A 17,608-nucleotide genomic window follows, 5' to 3' on the forward strand; every position below is an offset into this window, starting at 1 on the left:
ACACTTCGACACCAGCATGTGAACAATCCTTCGACTTCATGCTTAACCCTGTCGAACTGTCGAACCAAGAAGCTACCCTTGGCTATACTAGAGTTCGATCCAATATCTCACACTTATTAGTAAAACTTTTTTTAAAAATAGTTAATTTCCATTTTATATATGCAATTTGGTCAAACTTTTTTACTTCACATTTTTCGTATCGTTCAAAAAATACTACACCACAAATAATGCACTCGGGCGACAGCACTAGTATTTAATTACAATTTGATTATAACGGATTTTATTTAATTATTATTTTATTTTAAAAATTTAATGTTGTAACTAATTTTACACATTTTAAAAAATGGTCTTTATTGTTAAATGTGTTTGAATAAAAACTCCAAAAGTTAATTCAAAGAATGAGGTCGTCTTAACATATTTATACATTTAATAGTTCAGTAACTTAAATAATGTGTGACTTTCAGACAAATTCCAATAACACAACTATTAATTTCAACACTCATCCTTATGTCTAGCGTGAATCTGGGTTAAATGTCATATTGCAGTCTTTAATCCGACTCTAATACCATGTAAAATATGTTTGGATATCAACCTCAAAAATTAGCTCAAAGAATGAGGTTGGTAAATAGAAAAATAGTGCAACACCCATTGTTGTTATAGAGCCTTCCTGGAATGAAAGTAGGTTTTGGATCGAAAGCATAACGGGTCATGTGAAGGCCCAAATTGATTTTGATAAGGAATTTCTCTTTCCACTTTTATGGTGTGGGACTCATCTCTGAAAATCCCAAAATACCCTTTTGTTTTTTTGGAGATATATCTCCGAACGCACCAAATTCTATTTTTTGTCAAAATTCAATTCGGAGATGTATCTCCGAATTTTTTTTGAGGTTAATTCAGAGATGTATCTATGAAAATACACCTTTTACAGGGGCTTAGCTAAAGAAAAAGGCAAGTTTTGCTGTTAATGGAAAAACTATTGCATATCAATAAACTCAATAATAATCCTAATGGGTGAAACAACTATTGTTTCTTGGACTTCAACCATTGATGCTTATATGCGAGAAGGTTTATAGGATGATGTTATAAGGTTATTTGATGAAATGCAAAGCAAGGGTGTTAGGCCCGATATCTATTCTATCACAAGCATTGTGCATGCTTGTGCTTGTAGCAACTTTTTGGATAAAGAAATGGATATGCACAGTTACATAATAAAGAATGGCATGGGATCGAATTTGCCCCGTCGCAATTTTTTGGATAAAGAAATGGATATGCACAGTTACATAATATATTTAATGCCTCAATAATTAAAATTATTAATTTTTTTTATAAAATATTTTGTTTTTTATTTGAAATGCTCAGGACCCAATATTTATCTATTTCTAACTTCTAATGAAAGAATTTCATTATTACTAATTCTCTATTTTTTATGATAATTGACGTTCACATTAAATATATTTTTAATTTTATTATTGAATCAACATTACATATACACTTCGATTTAAATATTTGATATGGATAATATAAATAAAATTATTAATTATTATCTCATTTTTATTTATATATCTTATTGATCCAGACTACCCACCAACCCAAGGAATTGTATATCAATATTATAGGCACCATCCTTCTCTCTATATATTTATGTGTTCATACATTACAAAGATATAAGGAAAATAAAGTGTGTGTTTAGTTGAATATCATTTTCTGGCGATCTTAATTAATTTCAATGGGATCATTCGGTAAAATGCATTCAAATTTAGTAACAAAAAGTGATGAAGTGAGCATTGAGAAAGAGTGCAATAGAAGTGTCATTGAGTTTGCAGTCAAAGATCTGTTGTTGGGTTTGGGGGAAGATATCAATAGGGAAGGCATTAGAAAGACACCATTTCGTGTTGCCAAAGCTTTTTCTGAAGGAACAAGAGGTGACCAACTTTTTTTTAAATTTTTATTGTAACTTTTTAATATTTATTAGGATTAAATTCAAATACATATATAAATTTTTTCAGAGGTGTCGATGTTACATAAAAAATTAAATTAAATGTAATAATAAGTGTTGGTGAGATGTCCGACTATGACACAGACACAAATACAGATATAAATTTTTTCAGAGGTGTCGATGTTACATAAATAATAATATAACCTTAACATAAATCTATAATTAGATTTTTTTGTATATGATGAAGTCACTATATTTTTTATATCACAAAATAGTCAACTTCAGTGCCTGAATTTCCTACATATTTTATGTAGTGTTTGTTCTATTAAGCACGTTATGATGTTCGTAGATTCAAAAAATCTTATGCCTTATAAGCGTTAAACTTAGGGAATAAAGTCAAATTTATATATTCAATAATTAATTCTCTTTTCTTGTCATTGTTGATAAAGTTACTTCTTTTCTCTGCAGCTGTAGTGTGTGGTGATGTAGTAGTTGTAAGAAACATTATATTTTAAGCGGGAAATCTTTACAGTTATTTCTTATTTTAAATTTACTAATCTTATTTCAGATTTTTTTAAAAATACTTTTATATTGTTATATATTTTAATTTTTCAAAAATTTAAAAATTTTTATTAATAAAAGTTTTAAATGAAAAATTGATTTAAATAATTATTTTTAAAATGTTATTATTAATATTTCATCTGTTTATTATATTTATTTGCATATCAAAATAAAAAAATACTTAATTTTGAAGATATTTTAAATAAATTTTTATAAAAAAATCATTTTTAAAGTATAATCTTTTTTTAATGTTGTGATTTCAACTATATTTTAATATTTAATAATGTTTTTATATTACAGGATGTAAAAATTAGTATCTTATTTTATAAAATACGAATTAATTTTTTTAATATTTTAAAAATTATTCATTTAAAATCATTTTTAAAAATATTTTTTTTTAAAGTTAAATAAACAGAACTTATATTAAAAGAAGTTACTATGAGAATAAATAAATAAAAACTATGTTTCTGTCAGTTTCTAATTAAAACCATAAATAAATGAATATGGTTTGCTACCGTTTTAATTTTAATAGTCATAAAATAGTTTTCTCTTTTGAAAAATATATTAATTCTAATAAAATGTGATTATTTAAAAAATTGCATTCAATTTTGTACTATAATTTAATCTTTTTCTCTTAAAATTAAATTCAATAAATATGTAGAATTTGTACTATAATTTAATCTTTAGTCTTAGCAGTTAATTCAGTCTTGGTTTACTTCATTATAAATTTAGATACTTTTGATTGAGTTTTGATTTATTTTTCCTACCTTTTTGTGTATCAATTTTTTTAAACATTATTACTTTTTATCTATAAAAAAATTAAGGACCAAATTGATTAATATTTATATATTTTATGAATACATTGATAGAATTTTGTTTGGAAGGTTTAATTTAATTCACAAATGTCAATATTGCTAAATTCATGCTAAATTTGAATTTAAAACCTCAAAATTGCATGCTTGAGTTTCTGATGTGCTTATTGCTATTTTGTCTATAAATAAATAAATAAAAATTGATAAGATTTCATATGTTTTAAGAACTAATTATTTTATTTATATAGTTATGCTATTAAATTGGATAGATTGCTAGTATTGCACCCATTTTACATCTTGAGAAAGGAATAGGTGGGAAAGTGATACAATAGACAGAGTATGAGATAGACGAAAAATTGAAATATGGAATGAATGTTAGAAATTAAGAGTGCCTTTGGAGTTTGGATTGATTTTAATTAGTCAAGTATTTTTTTTAAGAATTTAAAATGAGTTGATTCAAAGTAATTGTTTGAACTAAAAATATGAAAAATAGTTAAAATAATGGAAATTTATAAGCATTTTAGCCAAATTAAATTTAAGAAATTCCACCCTCCCTCTATATTCTCTCTCTCTCTCTCTCTCTCTCTCTCTCTCTCTCTCTCTCTCTCTCTCTCTCTCTCTCTCTCTCTCTCTCTCTCTCTCTCTCTCTCTCTCTCTCTCTCTCTCTCTCTATATATATATATATATATATATATATATATATATTGTGAATGTAAAATTAATTATTATTAATTTTTAAAATTTTTACAATTTTTCTTTATATTTTTTAAAACTTTTAAATTGACTCCAAAAAAATTTCAAAATATTATAAATTAGTCCATAATATTTTTCAAATTTTACAAATCAATTTGTTTAAATTTTTAAAAATTGTAAACTAGTCTCTATTTATAAATAAAAATTTAATAATAAAAGATTTTAATTCCTTATCCAAAGAAAAATGTATTAAAAATAAATATATTTTAGTTAAATTATTTGAATTATTTTAAATTTTAAAATTTCTAATAGAAAAGCACTCAAGAGTGTTACCACTTTTCCTTCCATGCAGGTTATAGGCAAAATGTGAAGCTCATTATTGAAGGTGCATTATTCCCAGAATCAGGCCTAGATACCAACAAAAATGGCCATGGAGGTGGAGTAGGTGGACTTGTGATTGTAAGAGATATTGACCTATACTCCTACTGTGAGTCTTGTTTGCTACCATTCCAAATCAAATGCCATATAGGTTATGTCCCTTCTAGCCAAAGAGTTGTAGGGTTAAGCAAACTCCCTCGTGTGGCCGAAGCATTCGCAAAACGTCTCCAAGAGCCTCAACGTTTAGCCGATGAAATTTGTTCTTCATTGCATCAGGAGATACGTCCAGAAGGTGTTGCTATCATACTTCAATGCACACATATCCCTTTTCCTCATGACACAAACCATGAAGGGTGGGTGAAGATTCTTGTTTCTTCGGGATTAGGTGTTTTCGAGAACAAAAACAATGATATATGGAGCGATTTGTTTAGTCTTCTTAAGTTTAGAGGCATTGATAAGGACAATATTGGTGTTCTTAAATGTTGGTGTCCTTCGTCGAAGATTGAAGCTAGTAATCATAGTCCTATCATGGTTAACGCGGTGTCTTCGATTATTAAATCTTTAGGAGAAGATCCAACAAGGAAAGAGCTTGTGGAAACTCCTAGTAGATTTTTGAAATGGTTGATGAACTTTCAATGTGCTAGTAACATTGATATAAAGATGAATGGTTATGGTGATTCCTTTTCTAATACCAATGGAGAGGTGAAAATATACTCAGAAGTTAGCATTCCTTTTTGGTCACAATGTGAGCATCATTTGCTTCCATTTTATGGTGTTGTTCATATAGGATACTTTCTTTTGGAAGGGTGCAATCCAATTGGAAAATCACTTTTACAATCAATAGTTCATTTTTATGGCTTCAAACTTCAAGTTCAAGAAAGGCTTACAAAGCAGATTGCTGAAAGTGTTTCATCATTGGTTGGTGGAAATGTGATAGTAGTTGTGGAGGCAAGTCATACTTGTATGATCTCTAGAGGAATTGAAAAGTTTGGAAGCAATACGGCTACCATTGCTGTTTTAGGAAGCTTTTCGACTGATCTTGCTGCAAGGACTGAATTCTTGGAGAGTATTCCAAGTGCTACATCATTTGAAGGGTTGTGATTAATTTGGTCACCTGCAAAGGAGTTTTACTTGTTTTCAAGAAGTTGTTCTATTTTCTATCAGTTTTTAGTTACAATAATGATGTTTCTTGTTTGTTTGTTTTGGGTTGAATATTGTGATTTTGGTGTATTTGGTTGGTGATACTTTTCTACGAGTTCATCGGTTTGCCATGTGATGAGAATCATGGAAAGTATTTGTAAATCATTCTTCATTTATGTATTAATTTCCATTTAAAAAATTATTACTAGTTGTGCAAGGATTGAAGTTTATTGAACCAATGAATTTGAACCGTAGCTATGCCTCAAAATTAGGCAATTGGAGTTCCACATTTCAAGTGTTAGGATTGAAGGTTTAGTGAATTCACATTGTTTGTGTGACAATGATCATAACTACTCGGATGTGAGCGATTTTTCCTCAGAGTTATTTTACCGCATTTCTTTGCATTAAGTCAGCAGCATTCATTGTTGCTGTCTTCTAATGTTTGGGAATGAACTCTTCCTGCTGCAACTGGACCAATATTCAGCTACCAGTTTAGAGAATGAAGAGTTGGTGTCCATTAGCTTTGAAGGCTCGTCATATTCCACCACTTTCCCTTTACCAATAAACCAACCAAAATTTATGAGACAAAAAATACTACTTGAAAACAATAGTAGAGAAGATTAAAGAATTAACATACCATAAGAGAGGACCATGACCATGTCACTGTCTATTACAGTTGGAACTCTATGAGCAACCGTTATAACTGTACATTCTGCAAATTCTTGTCTAATTACTCTTTGTAGAATTGCATCTGTAGCAGAGTCAATGGAGGCTGTAGCTTCATCCAAAACAAGAATTCGGTTTCTCTTAAGTAGAACTCTTCCAAGACAAAACAATTGTCTTTGTCCCAAGCTCCAGTTTCCCCCTTCATCACTCACTGCAAAATCATATATTATAACTGAATAATGATTATATATGCTGAAAGAGTATAAGCTGCATGCATTAGATTGTTGCCAAAGATTTACCCGAAGAGTCCAAGAGACTTGGTAGCTTGCTGATTGTTTCCTTAAGCTGACATTTCTCTACAGCCTAAACGTACAAATCAAGTTTAATCAAACCAATTCATATTGAAAGGCTCATGTGAAATTTGATAATTCACCTTCCATATTTCATCATCTGAGTACATGTCTAGAGGGTCCAGGTTTGTCCTAATGCTTCCCTTGAATAGAGTTGGTTCTTGAGGGATTATGCTTAGCCTCGTTCTCAAATCCTTCAACCCCATTGAACAAATGTTAATCCCATCAATGAGAATATCACCACTTGAAGGCTCAACTAAGCGAAACAAAGCACTTATAAGTGTACTTTTTCCACTTCCAGTCCTTCCAACAACTCCAACCCTACTCCCTTCTTTAAATGTACAAGTAATTCCCTTAAGGACTAATGGAGCGTTAGGGCGATACCTAACCTGAAACCCAAGTAAAACATAGCTATCAGAACAAAGCTATGTATTCTAGATATGAGTTAGGCCCTTTAACCAAATTCTAAGACATGGATGTGAATCTGCGATGTTACCTCCAGGCCTTGAAGTTCAATCTTGCCCTTAGAAGGCCATGAAGATGGCGGTTGGTTATCCTCCACAGTGGCAGGCGGCTCGGCTGGTATGTGAATGAATTGCTTGATTCTTTCAACAGAGATAATGTAGTTTGATAAGTTGGAAAACAATCTAGTCCAAAATATTTGTGCTCCTGTCAAAGTAAAAGCATAGGAAAGAGACAGTCCGACAAGGCCTGCACAGAATAGAAGAGTTGCTTGAAGTTTGAACAAAATATTACCATGTTCTGTCACTGTAAACACAGTACACACCCTATAGTTTATTACTACCTGGCGATACATATCCTTGAGGAAGAAGAATAAGCAACAAAGCTGCAGTGATGACAGTCAAGTTTTGAACTGCTTCAATTCTTAAAACTACCCATTCCATTGCCACATTGGAATGAAAGAACAATGAAGCATCTGTGTCCACAAGTGTTAAGTAGTTTTTGAAAAATCTGTCTGCCATGTTGTATGCTCTTACAGTGACCACTCCAAGTGATGTCTCTGCTGCAAAATTCATGATTGGAGCTTTGGTGGTTCCGTTGATCCGAATTAGTTCCCTTGCAGTGGCTTGATAATATTTCTTAGAGAAGAAAAAGAAAAAGAAAGAAATAAGATTAAGTTCTTAATCTAACCATTGAAAGAGAATGGCTAATTGAGAAATCGGATAATAAACCTGAATGAATATTGATGCAACTATTGCAGGAACAGCCACAATAAGAACTTGCCATGTGACAGAAGCCATTATAGAAATAACCACCAAAATTTCAATTGATATAGATGCTACAAAGGTGATGGAATAAGGTACATCGAAGTCCAAAATACTCAAATCTGACGAAGCCTACATAAAAGAGAAAATATTAGTAAAATCATGGAGGTGAATTAAATAGTAATGAATGAACAGAATTAAAATACATAGATTTTGTATTCCTCATTGAAAATGAAAAAAAAAAAAGAAAAACTTACTCTAGTTAAAATCCTTCCTACAGGAGTTGAATCAAAGAAAAGCATTGGAGCATTGAAGATAGCTGTGGTGAAGCTTGAGAAGAAAACAGTAGAAGCTTTTAATCCCAAAAGCGCAGTCAAGTAAGTTCTTACATAAATAAAAGCAGAACTAGCAAAAGAAATTGATGCATAAACTCCAATCAAGGTGGCATTAGTTACTTTTGGAATTTTAATGGCTATAGCAAGCCAAAAGGTGGATGCAGTTTGCAAAGCTATAAAAACAGACTGTGCTAACACTATCAAACATAGCATGAATGACCCTTTGGAATAATTGATATAATCCCAAAATGGCTTCCATCCAGCATCACCAGTTACTTTTTCTTCCTCTTGTGTAAGTTGTACACCAATTGGACCCTTGATACTAGAACTATCTCCCTCATTTGGATCTTTAGTGAGATGAAAACCTAGAGAGTCTTGAGGATTAGACGAAACCTCATTTTTATAATCTCTTTTATTTTCATTATCTTGATTCAACTCAGCGATTGTGTCTTTATGAGCACTCACAAGTAGTTCAAAGGCTGTTCCAGCCGTCAGGAGATTTTCATAACGACCTGATTGAATAACTTTTCCACTCTCCATTACCAAGATAGTATCAACTTCTGAAAGAAATTCCACTTGATGAGTAACTAGAATGACAGTTTTCGCTCCTAAAGCAGTCATGACACAGTCCTATAATGTTGTAGATGTAGTTAGTTTTTGATACAACAAAATGAGGACAAAAGTTTTTATGATCATTAATTTATTAATTAACACGATAAAAGTGATAGTTCCTTACATTGAATAGTATTGCAGCTGTATGTGCGTCAACTGCACTGAAAGGATCATCGAGAAGATAGATATCTGCATCATTGTAGACTGCTCTAGCTAGTTGAATCCTTTGCTTTTGTCCTCCACTCATGTTAATCCCTCTCTGACCAATTTCTGTAAGATCACCATGGCTAAAATCATTGATATCCTTATCTAAGGCACAAGCTTTGATTGCTTTCTCATATCTTGTTTTGTCCAATATTGGCTTGCCAAAGAGTATATTATCTTGAACTGTTCCACTTTGTATCCATGAAGATTGAGAAACATAGGCAAGCTTGCCACCTACATTAACCTGTTTTCATTATAGTAAAACATCACGGGTGAAAAATTTGAAGACACTATACTATGTTTATTCACATGAATATGTTCTATTAGTAACTTACAGTTCCTGAAATCTTGGGAATCTGTCCAAGTATTGCATACAAAAGTGATGATTTTCCAGCACCAACTGGTCCACAAACCGCTATTTTTTGTCCGCATCTGATTTCTAAATTCACATGTGTTAAAGTTGGAGACATTGATTCATGATCCCAAATGAAGTTGCCATCTTGAATTTCCACAGCATTACCCGAACATTGCTTGAAGTTTCTGTCACTATCATCTTTGTTTAGTTCTTCATCAAGCAAAAAGTTATTGAGACGGTCAAAGGAAACCTTAACTTGAATCATAATGGATAGAGCCTCAGGGATCATTCTAACGGGTTCCGCCATGTTCCTCAATGTTGCAAGAACTGTGAAAATTGTTTCAGCATTCAATGGTGCACTCCTGGAAATTGCGCATCCGAGGAAAACAACAGCAGATATCATTGTAGGAGACATCCAATAAAGAAATGATCCAAAAGCTTTCAGTTTCTGTGCCTTAGACAACCATACAAACTCTTTATCGCGTAATGAATAGACTAAGTTCTTGAATTTTTCTTCCCATGATTGTAACTTAATGATCTTCATACTATTTAGAATCTCCGAAGTGGATCGAAGACGTTCGTCCTGTGCAATCATAAACTGTGACTGACAATTTTGCAGGATCCTTGCAAATGGTACATTGAGAAGTCCACATATAAGAAGAGGGACTAAACCAGGAATAGCACCAATACCTACAACACCAAAAAGGATAACAATGGAAACAACAAGTTGCAATGCACAAGTCCATGTTAAATGAAACCACCATGGAAATTCTCCCATTCTATAAGCATCAACTGCAATGTAATTCACAATTTCGCCGGCCGAGTGTCTCGTCCTAGCCGAACTAGAAAGCTTGAGCTGCTTTCGATAAACTGCCACCATCAGAGCTGATCTCATTTTCATTCCTGACCTCCTTGAGTTAAAAAACCAATGTCTTTGAGACAAAGACTCAAAGACTTTGGTGAGAATCAAAATACCAACTATGGAAAGACCTTTTCTAAGATCTACCTCAGTTCTATTTGAGTAGTTAACAAAAGTATATAGTATCAGAGGTGAAACTGCAACAGAAATAGTTCTGATTAATGCATAAAATGCTATTAATATGTTTTCTTTTAAGAAAGTTCTAACTATAGACCAAAGAACCAAACTCTTTGCATTGTTCTTAGTCCTCTCTCTTACAAGTGATTCCCAAGATTTGACAAAATTTTGATAGGCCATGTTAGCCTCATCATCAGAAACAAGGGAAGGTATGTCTTCAAGAATGAGTGGTTTTGAGTAACCTAAAGTGAGTAAAGAATTAATCCAAGAGAAAATCAATTTACTGAGAAAAGTAGCATGCCTTAGTTCTGTTTGTTTTGTTTCAACTTTTTGAGCTAGCAATGGCTCTGAAATTTCACCTGCATTGCATGTAAATAATAGATTAAAGAGTACAACTAATTCATGTTTTAAGGTTGAATATTGTTAGAACATGATACTAAAGAATGAAAAAGAATAAAAGTTACCTATTGAGTTCTCAAAGTAAGACATTTTTGGAGCTTGAATATGAATGGTTTGGGTTTCTCAAATCAGAAACTCTGAGCAGTGATTATTATTACTACTTAAACTTAAATGGTAAGTGATTCAATTAAAGTGATAAATTGAACACATGCAGAAAACGTAATTTAAACTTAATGTTTGGTATTAATGGACATACTGAAGAACATGAATTCACGTAACGTAAGCAGCCAGAGTTAAGTAAGTAGCAATAATTAATGTAGTATGCTCTATAAATTGAGCGACAATTTCCCGTATGATATACGTTAACGCATTTGATGTATAAGATGTGATATAGATTATTTGACAAAAAAAATCATGTTTACTTATTTATTCATGAAATCACAACATAAGTTACTTATACTAATCAATGAAAATTTATAATTAATAAATAACTAATACATAATTGAATAAAGATATATAACTATATAAGAATATTGAAATATAATAATAAAATTAAATATTTCAATATATTATCTTTTTAACATTAACTTTTTTTTATTAGATGAAATTCATGTTAATTTCAACATTTTATATCTTAGATTTATTTATAAAGTGTGAGATCCAATGAGTTTCGCCCAATAAAAAATAAGTATGAAAAAGTGTTAGAAATAAGTCATCTACAATATAAGAAAATATCTATCATATAAAAAAATTATATGTTCTAGAAAAGACCAAAATGTCCTGTTTGCTCACAAACTTGTCACGTGGATAGTTTAACCATCTTCCAGCTATTTTGGTTCTTCCTTTCACATCAATGTTATTTTCCTTTTCTTTACACCTTCTTTCTCCTATCACCTGCTTTTTCTACTTTTTCATTCTTCTTCCCTCATACCACACATTCTGTTTGCATTTTCTAAAACTAATTCTTATTTGTAACTTTGTTCTCACAAAATATATTTAAAATTAAGTATTATATGTAATTTTATTCTCATAAAATATATTTAAAATTAATTATAATTTGTAATTTAATTTTCACAAAATCAAAACTAATTATTATTTGTAATTTTATTCTCACAAATAAATTATTTTAAACTTAATTATTTAATAATAAATTATAAAAAATGTATGTATTATATTTTGCAAAAAAATAAAAAGTTTCAGTTTATTACTCCATTAAAAAAATATTTTTAAATTTTATTAAAAGTTTATTATTAAATAAAAATATAATATGGGGATAAATATTAAAAGTTTTATTGTTATTTATCTTAATAATTATGAAATAATGTATTAAAATTTCAAACTAAAATTATTAACTTATTAAAATAAGTTAATTATAGGGATTTTCTATTGGAAGAGAAAAATGAAGGTGACCAACTATGACTATTTTTAGATTTGTGTTAATTTAATTTTTTTTATTTTTAGATTTAAATTATTCAGACATGAATTATTTATGACTTCTCATTCTTTTTTATTTTTCAGATTGTCGATCAATTGAAGAAGAAAATGTGTTGCAAATTAATTTTTCATTGTTTTATTAAACTTTTAAAAAAATTATCTGCAACTTTGTTGCTAATATTTTAATAATAATTATTTATTTCGTTTCTACACAATTGATGTAACAATTTGAAAAAGGGTTAAAATATGTGTAAAGTATTTTAATTAATTAAAGTCAAATATTTTTATTACTTTACCTTCTACAATTTATGAGAAGAATAATTAAAAGATTTGTTTTAATACAAAATCAAATGAAACAGAGACAACATCCACTTAAGAATCACTGGAGTTATTTGATGGGGAATGGTTTATGAGATAGTTCATCTTAGATCATGTACAATGGTTTCAACACTCAACATTAGGGGTGGCAAAACGGGTCCGGCCCGCGGGGAAAGCCCGTTTTACCTGCACTTTTTCGCGGGGCGGGGCAAGGTTTTAGGCCCGCTCTCTTTAATGTGCCCGCCCCGCCCCGCCCCGTTTTTTTGTGGGTTTTTGCGGGCATTTGTTTTTTCATAGAATTTTACTATTTTTAGGCCTAAAAAGTCGAATGCCCGCGGGCTTTCCCCGCCCCGCCCTCACTTTTTTGCGGGGCGGGGCAAGGTTTTAGACCCGCACTCTTAAAAAAGCCCGCCCCGCCCCGTTTTTTCGCGGGCTTTTGCGAGGCGGGCCTAAACGGGGCGGGCATGCCCGTTTGCCACCCCTACTCAACACCCACTTTTTCAACTCCCAACACTCCACATCATTTTCTCTTTCTTCCACCTAATAACTCAACACTCATTCAACTTTTACCTTCTCCAATGGTTTTTCACTCAACACCCTACCCCACCACTTTTTATTTTCATATTCTTATTTAAATTTTATTTTTATTTTTATGATTACATAAAATTACAATTATCGATTAAAATTAAATTAAAATAATAAATACTTAACAATTTATTTTTTAATTTTTTGTAATAAAAACAAAATTTATTTAAATAATTGGATACGATACAAATCATCTTAAATTAATTTAAAATACAACACACAAGTAACATAATTAGTACGTTACAAATAATTTAAAATGCAATACAACACACAAGTAACGTAATTAGTACGATACAAATAATTATTGGGATCCATTTCACTAACAAAAGACACTTAACTTCAAAATAAACACTAATAGAAAGATAATAATAAGATTAAGATAGTGAAAAACTTGGTTTTTTATTCTGTGTCCAAATCAAATGAACAAAGTCTCTATTTATAGAGAAAAAAAAATCATGAATTTTGGTAAAAAAAAATAAAAAAATAATAATTTGCAACGAAATAATTGAGTTCAAAGTATTAAATGGATAAAAATCTGGCCAGCCAATCATGCCCAGCCACGTGGCTCAACTTATCACCTTTCTCTTTCTCTCTCCGCGTGGATTTTTCCCCCACTCCCCCTGTCCGTGCGTGCCCCCCACGCGCCTGTTTTAGCCATCCAGACGCTGCCACATGCCCCCCTACGTCAGCCTCAATTATGTTGAGTTTTCTCAACACCTCTCTCTTCCAGCACACACTCAACACCTCTCTCAATACCCATTGGAGGGGATTTTGCATGTTGAGTTCAAACTCAACACACCCATTGCACATGGTCTTAGTTATCATTGAACCTATGATACGATAAAGATGAAAATTGTAACATTTCTGACCTACAATTGTGTTCACCTTGATGATTATGCTTTGAATGTAACCAAAGGATTACAAGACTCGAAACCAGAGACCTTCATATATACATTTGAAACACGAAAGTCAAAGATGATTGAAGACGGTGAATGGTAAAAGGCATCCACTGATGAAGAATCGTACTTATGGGCTTGCTAGACTTTCTAAGAAAAAAAATGAAGGTTGAGTGCAACTTCTAAGATCAAGTTATCATTGCTTATACTTGATCAAGATCAAGATTCAATCATTAGCAAACACAATGATTTCAATCATTGAGTCAAGGTGGAGATATGTGTACGAATGACTCAAAAACCCCATATGATCAAAGGGAAAGATATTTGGACTCAATGACTTGGTCAATGATTGACCATCTTGGTCAACGATGAACGTTTGGTCAACAACCAATAGTCAGTACACACAATCAACTATAGGTCAACGGTAAATAACTTAGTTAGCTCAAGGGAGGCTCCAGCAAGTTTGCGGTTCGGGCCCGAATATCTGGCCCATTAGGATTTTAAGACCTTATGATTATGGTTGTTAGTCAGTTTTGTTAATATGAATGAAAGAGGAAATATGTGGTAATTCTAGTGAAAGAAACTTACAAAGGCAATCATAGAAAATCTTATGATTCATTGCTCTAAGAATTTGATTCAACTATGAGGATATCTAAAGGAATTGAAAAATACTTATAAACACATTGAATTTGTGTGATTCATGTATTGAGAGTTTGAAATACACTTGAATAATATAATTTTTTTCTTGAAAACTTGAAACACTGTTTTCTTGTAACAAGTTTTGAAACATAGTGAAATGAAGAGCTTCTTCTTATAATAGATCGGTTTGATCGAATTGGATAAACGAATTCTTTATATGCCTGTCTTTTATCCTATTTTTTATTCGTGTGGATTTGCTATCACTCTTATATGTGTATTATTATTAATTTTATTAAAGACTGTTTCTTATAGTTATCTTTGTTCTTAATCTCACACATCAAAAATTTTTAGTATGAATGATTATTCAATTTCATAATAATTTATTATTCACTATAAAAAAATTATGATTATAGACTGAATATACTATAAGAACATCTCCCCTTGAAACTCAAAACTAAACAAAGTCTATAAAAAATTATGATTATAGACTAAATACTATAAGAGCATCTCTAATAAACTCAATGGAATGACTCCCCCTCTTTCACATGACATGAGGAGCGCTTAATGAATACAAATAGTTTTGTCAGCTGTCATGATGGAATACGATATGAGAGACCTTCATTTTTGTTAAAATCATTAATTAGTTTTATAGCATGTTTGAATTGACTTTTGGAATACTCGGAATCAATTTTAAAGGTATAGAATTGTTTCGGAGTGATGTTGAAATATTTGTTTTATTAAAAGTAGAAATGATTTTGTTTCCAAAATTGATTCTACTTAAGTTTGAATTTGTAACTTCTACCTCTAGAATTGATTTGAGTGATTTTTACATTAAAATTTATTGTTCAACTCATTTTTATATAAATGTATTCAAACAAAATTAATTATGCTAAACTCAATTCTGTTAAAGTCAATTCTACCAAATTCAATTCTGATAGAATTACCGCCAATTCAAACACACCCTTAGTTTATATATCAAAGTTTCCTTTCATTTCCTTTCCATTATTTTATTTTGAGATTTTAGTGTTTTAATGTTAAGAGACGTTACGTCTAAGTCTCTTAAGAAAAGGACAAGAAAACATGTATAAGCGACAACGAACTTCACATAGATGAGCTACACAAGAGAAAGAGATGCTCTAATGGTTGGTCTAAATGGAAAAATACAAAAGTGCACCACATGTTAATACATATTAGAGAACAAAAACAAAATTAGTAACAATCATGGAACAACAAAGAAACAAACCATCGCAATCCTGAAATATATGTATAGCAGATCAGGATTGAAAGATGCTCTAACACTCGTAAACGTAAACTATTAGAGGCAATCTTTGTGTATTTAACTATTTTGGTTTTGTCTCATCAATTTGTGAGATTCTGCATACATGTTTTTCACTTTCTAGTCATATTTGATTCTGATGCTTATATGATCATATTATATTGCTTAGCCCACGCAATATTCCTTCTTGCATACTTATATTTTTCGCACCGCATAATTATTATCGTCTGTTTAATCAAGTACTATTAACGGTTGAGATTTGGTGTCAATGTCATTTGATCCTATCATATATATATATATATATATATATATATATGATAGGATCAAATGACATTGACACCAAATCTCAACCGTTAATAGTACTTGATTAAACAGTAATATAAATAGCCAATTTTTTAGGAGAAAGTAGGCTATATATATATATATATATATATATATATATATATATATATATATATATATATATATATATATATATATATATATATATATATATATATATATATATATATATATATATATATATATATATATATATATATATTTATTATTTCATTTAGTATCACCGTTTGATTAATTCTTTTAAATGTTGAGACTTGATATCAAATTAAACTTTGACACATTGGTGTCATTTGATTTGATCCTATCTAAAAGTCTTACAGTTAATAGAAATGAATCAAACTATTATATAAAATTAAGTAAGAAAATTTATGGTATTTCTTTTTTCTATAAAATTGTCTATTTTTTTTAGGAAAAATAAATGACCATTAACAATTGATATTTGATGTTAGACTGATATTTGATGAGAGAGAGAGAGAGAGAGAGTGAGAGAGAGAGAGAGAGAGAGAGAGAGAGAGAGAGAGAGAGAGAGAGAGAGAGAGAGAGAGAGAGAGAGAGAGAGAGAGAGAGAGAGGTTCCACATTGCTTGGAAAATGGGAGGTTGAGGACTTTATAAGCGATATGACCCATACACCCTTGCCTTAAAGTTTTTTTGTTGAATATGTGGTGTCTCTCACCTCACTTGTTTGGGTGAATTTTTTTACCTAATGTGGATGTTTCCCCTTATGATGACCCAACATTGGTAGTGTATGCACCATTTGAAAGGCATGAAACTATTTTAATAATGGTTTTAATTACCACATACCAAGATGGAAAATGCACAAGTTATATATAAAGTTCGCTTTTCTTAATAAACCTTTAAAACAATAAGTTTATGTCAAGCAACCACCATATTTTGAGATCAAAGGACAGGAATAGAAGTTGTACAAACTAAAAAAAGTTATGTATGGATTTAAGTAGACCCCTAGTGTCTGGAACAAAAGAATTGATAACTTCCTCGTCAAATTTGAATTCACTAAATGTACATCAAAACATGGAATATATGTGAAAGGTTCAAATGAACGAAATTATATTATTTTGTGATTATATATAGATGATTTGTTAATTACAAGATCAGCTGAAGATGAGCAAACAAGGTTCAAAGTTAGTAACATGTATGAGTTTGAAATGTACAACCTATGGAACCTTTCCTATTTTATGAGAATGAAAATTTTGATCACAAGAAATGGAGTTTGGTTGCATCTAAAGAAATATGCATAAGACATTTTAAAAAGATTCAAAATGAGCATTAGGAATCGTGCAATCACTTCCTTGGAGACATGTATAAATCTGAACAAAGATACAAACGATGAAGCTTGTATATGCAACATTATACAAGAAAATCATTGGCTTACTAAGATATATAGGCGACACAAGGT

At 30.8% G+C, this 17,608-nt stretch overlaps 2 protein-coding genes across 2 annotated transcripts; one reads left to right on the top strand and one right to left on the bottom strand.

The window, feature by feature from the left end:
- Positions 1–1,614: 1,614 nt before the first annotated feature.
- On the top strand, positions 1,615–5,741 carry LOC131616282 (GTP cyclohydrolase 1-like). The gene is made up of 2 exons (XM_058887567.1): positions 1,615–1,922; positions 4,355–5,741. Exons 1-2 carry the CDS (start codon positions 1,727–1,729, stop codon positions 5,479–5,481), a joined length of 1,323 nt encoding a protein of 440 aa, XP_058743550.1. The 5' UTR covers positions 1,615–1,726; the 3' UTR covers positions 5,482–5,741.
- Positions 5,742–5,877: 136 nt separating this feature from the next.
- Positions 5,878–10,908, bottom strand: LOC131616281 (ABC transporter C family member 8-like). Its single transcript, XM_058887566.1, has 11 exons — positions 10,769–10,908; positions 9,249–10,663; positions 8,834–9,157; positions 8,020–8,727; positions 7,730–7,894; positions 7,342–7,636; positions 7,033–7,247; positions 6,620–6,925; positions 6,486–6,549; positions 6,158–6,397; positions 5,878–6,073 (listed from the first exon to the last, which is right to left on the bottom strand). Exons 1-11 carry the CDS (start codon positions 10,791–10,793, stop codon positions 5,940–5,942), a joined length of 3,891 nt encoding a protein of 1,296 aa, XP_058743549.1. The 5' UTR covers positions 10,794–10,908; the 3' UTR covers positions 5,878–5,939.
- Between the last annotated feature and the right edge of the window lie 6,700 nt (positions 10,909–17,608).

This window comes from Vicia villosa, linkage group LG7 (genome assembly GCF_029867415.1).
Source record: "Vicia villosa cultivar HV-30 ecotype Madison, WI linkage group LG7, Vvil1.0, whole genome shotgun sequence".
NCBI classification, from domain to species: domain Eukaryota; kingdom Viridiplantae; phylum Streptophyta; class Magnoliopsida; order Fabales; family Fabaceae; genus Vicia; species Vicia villosa.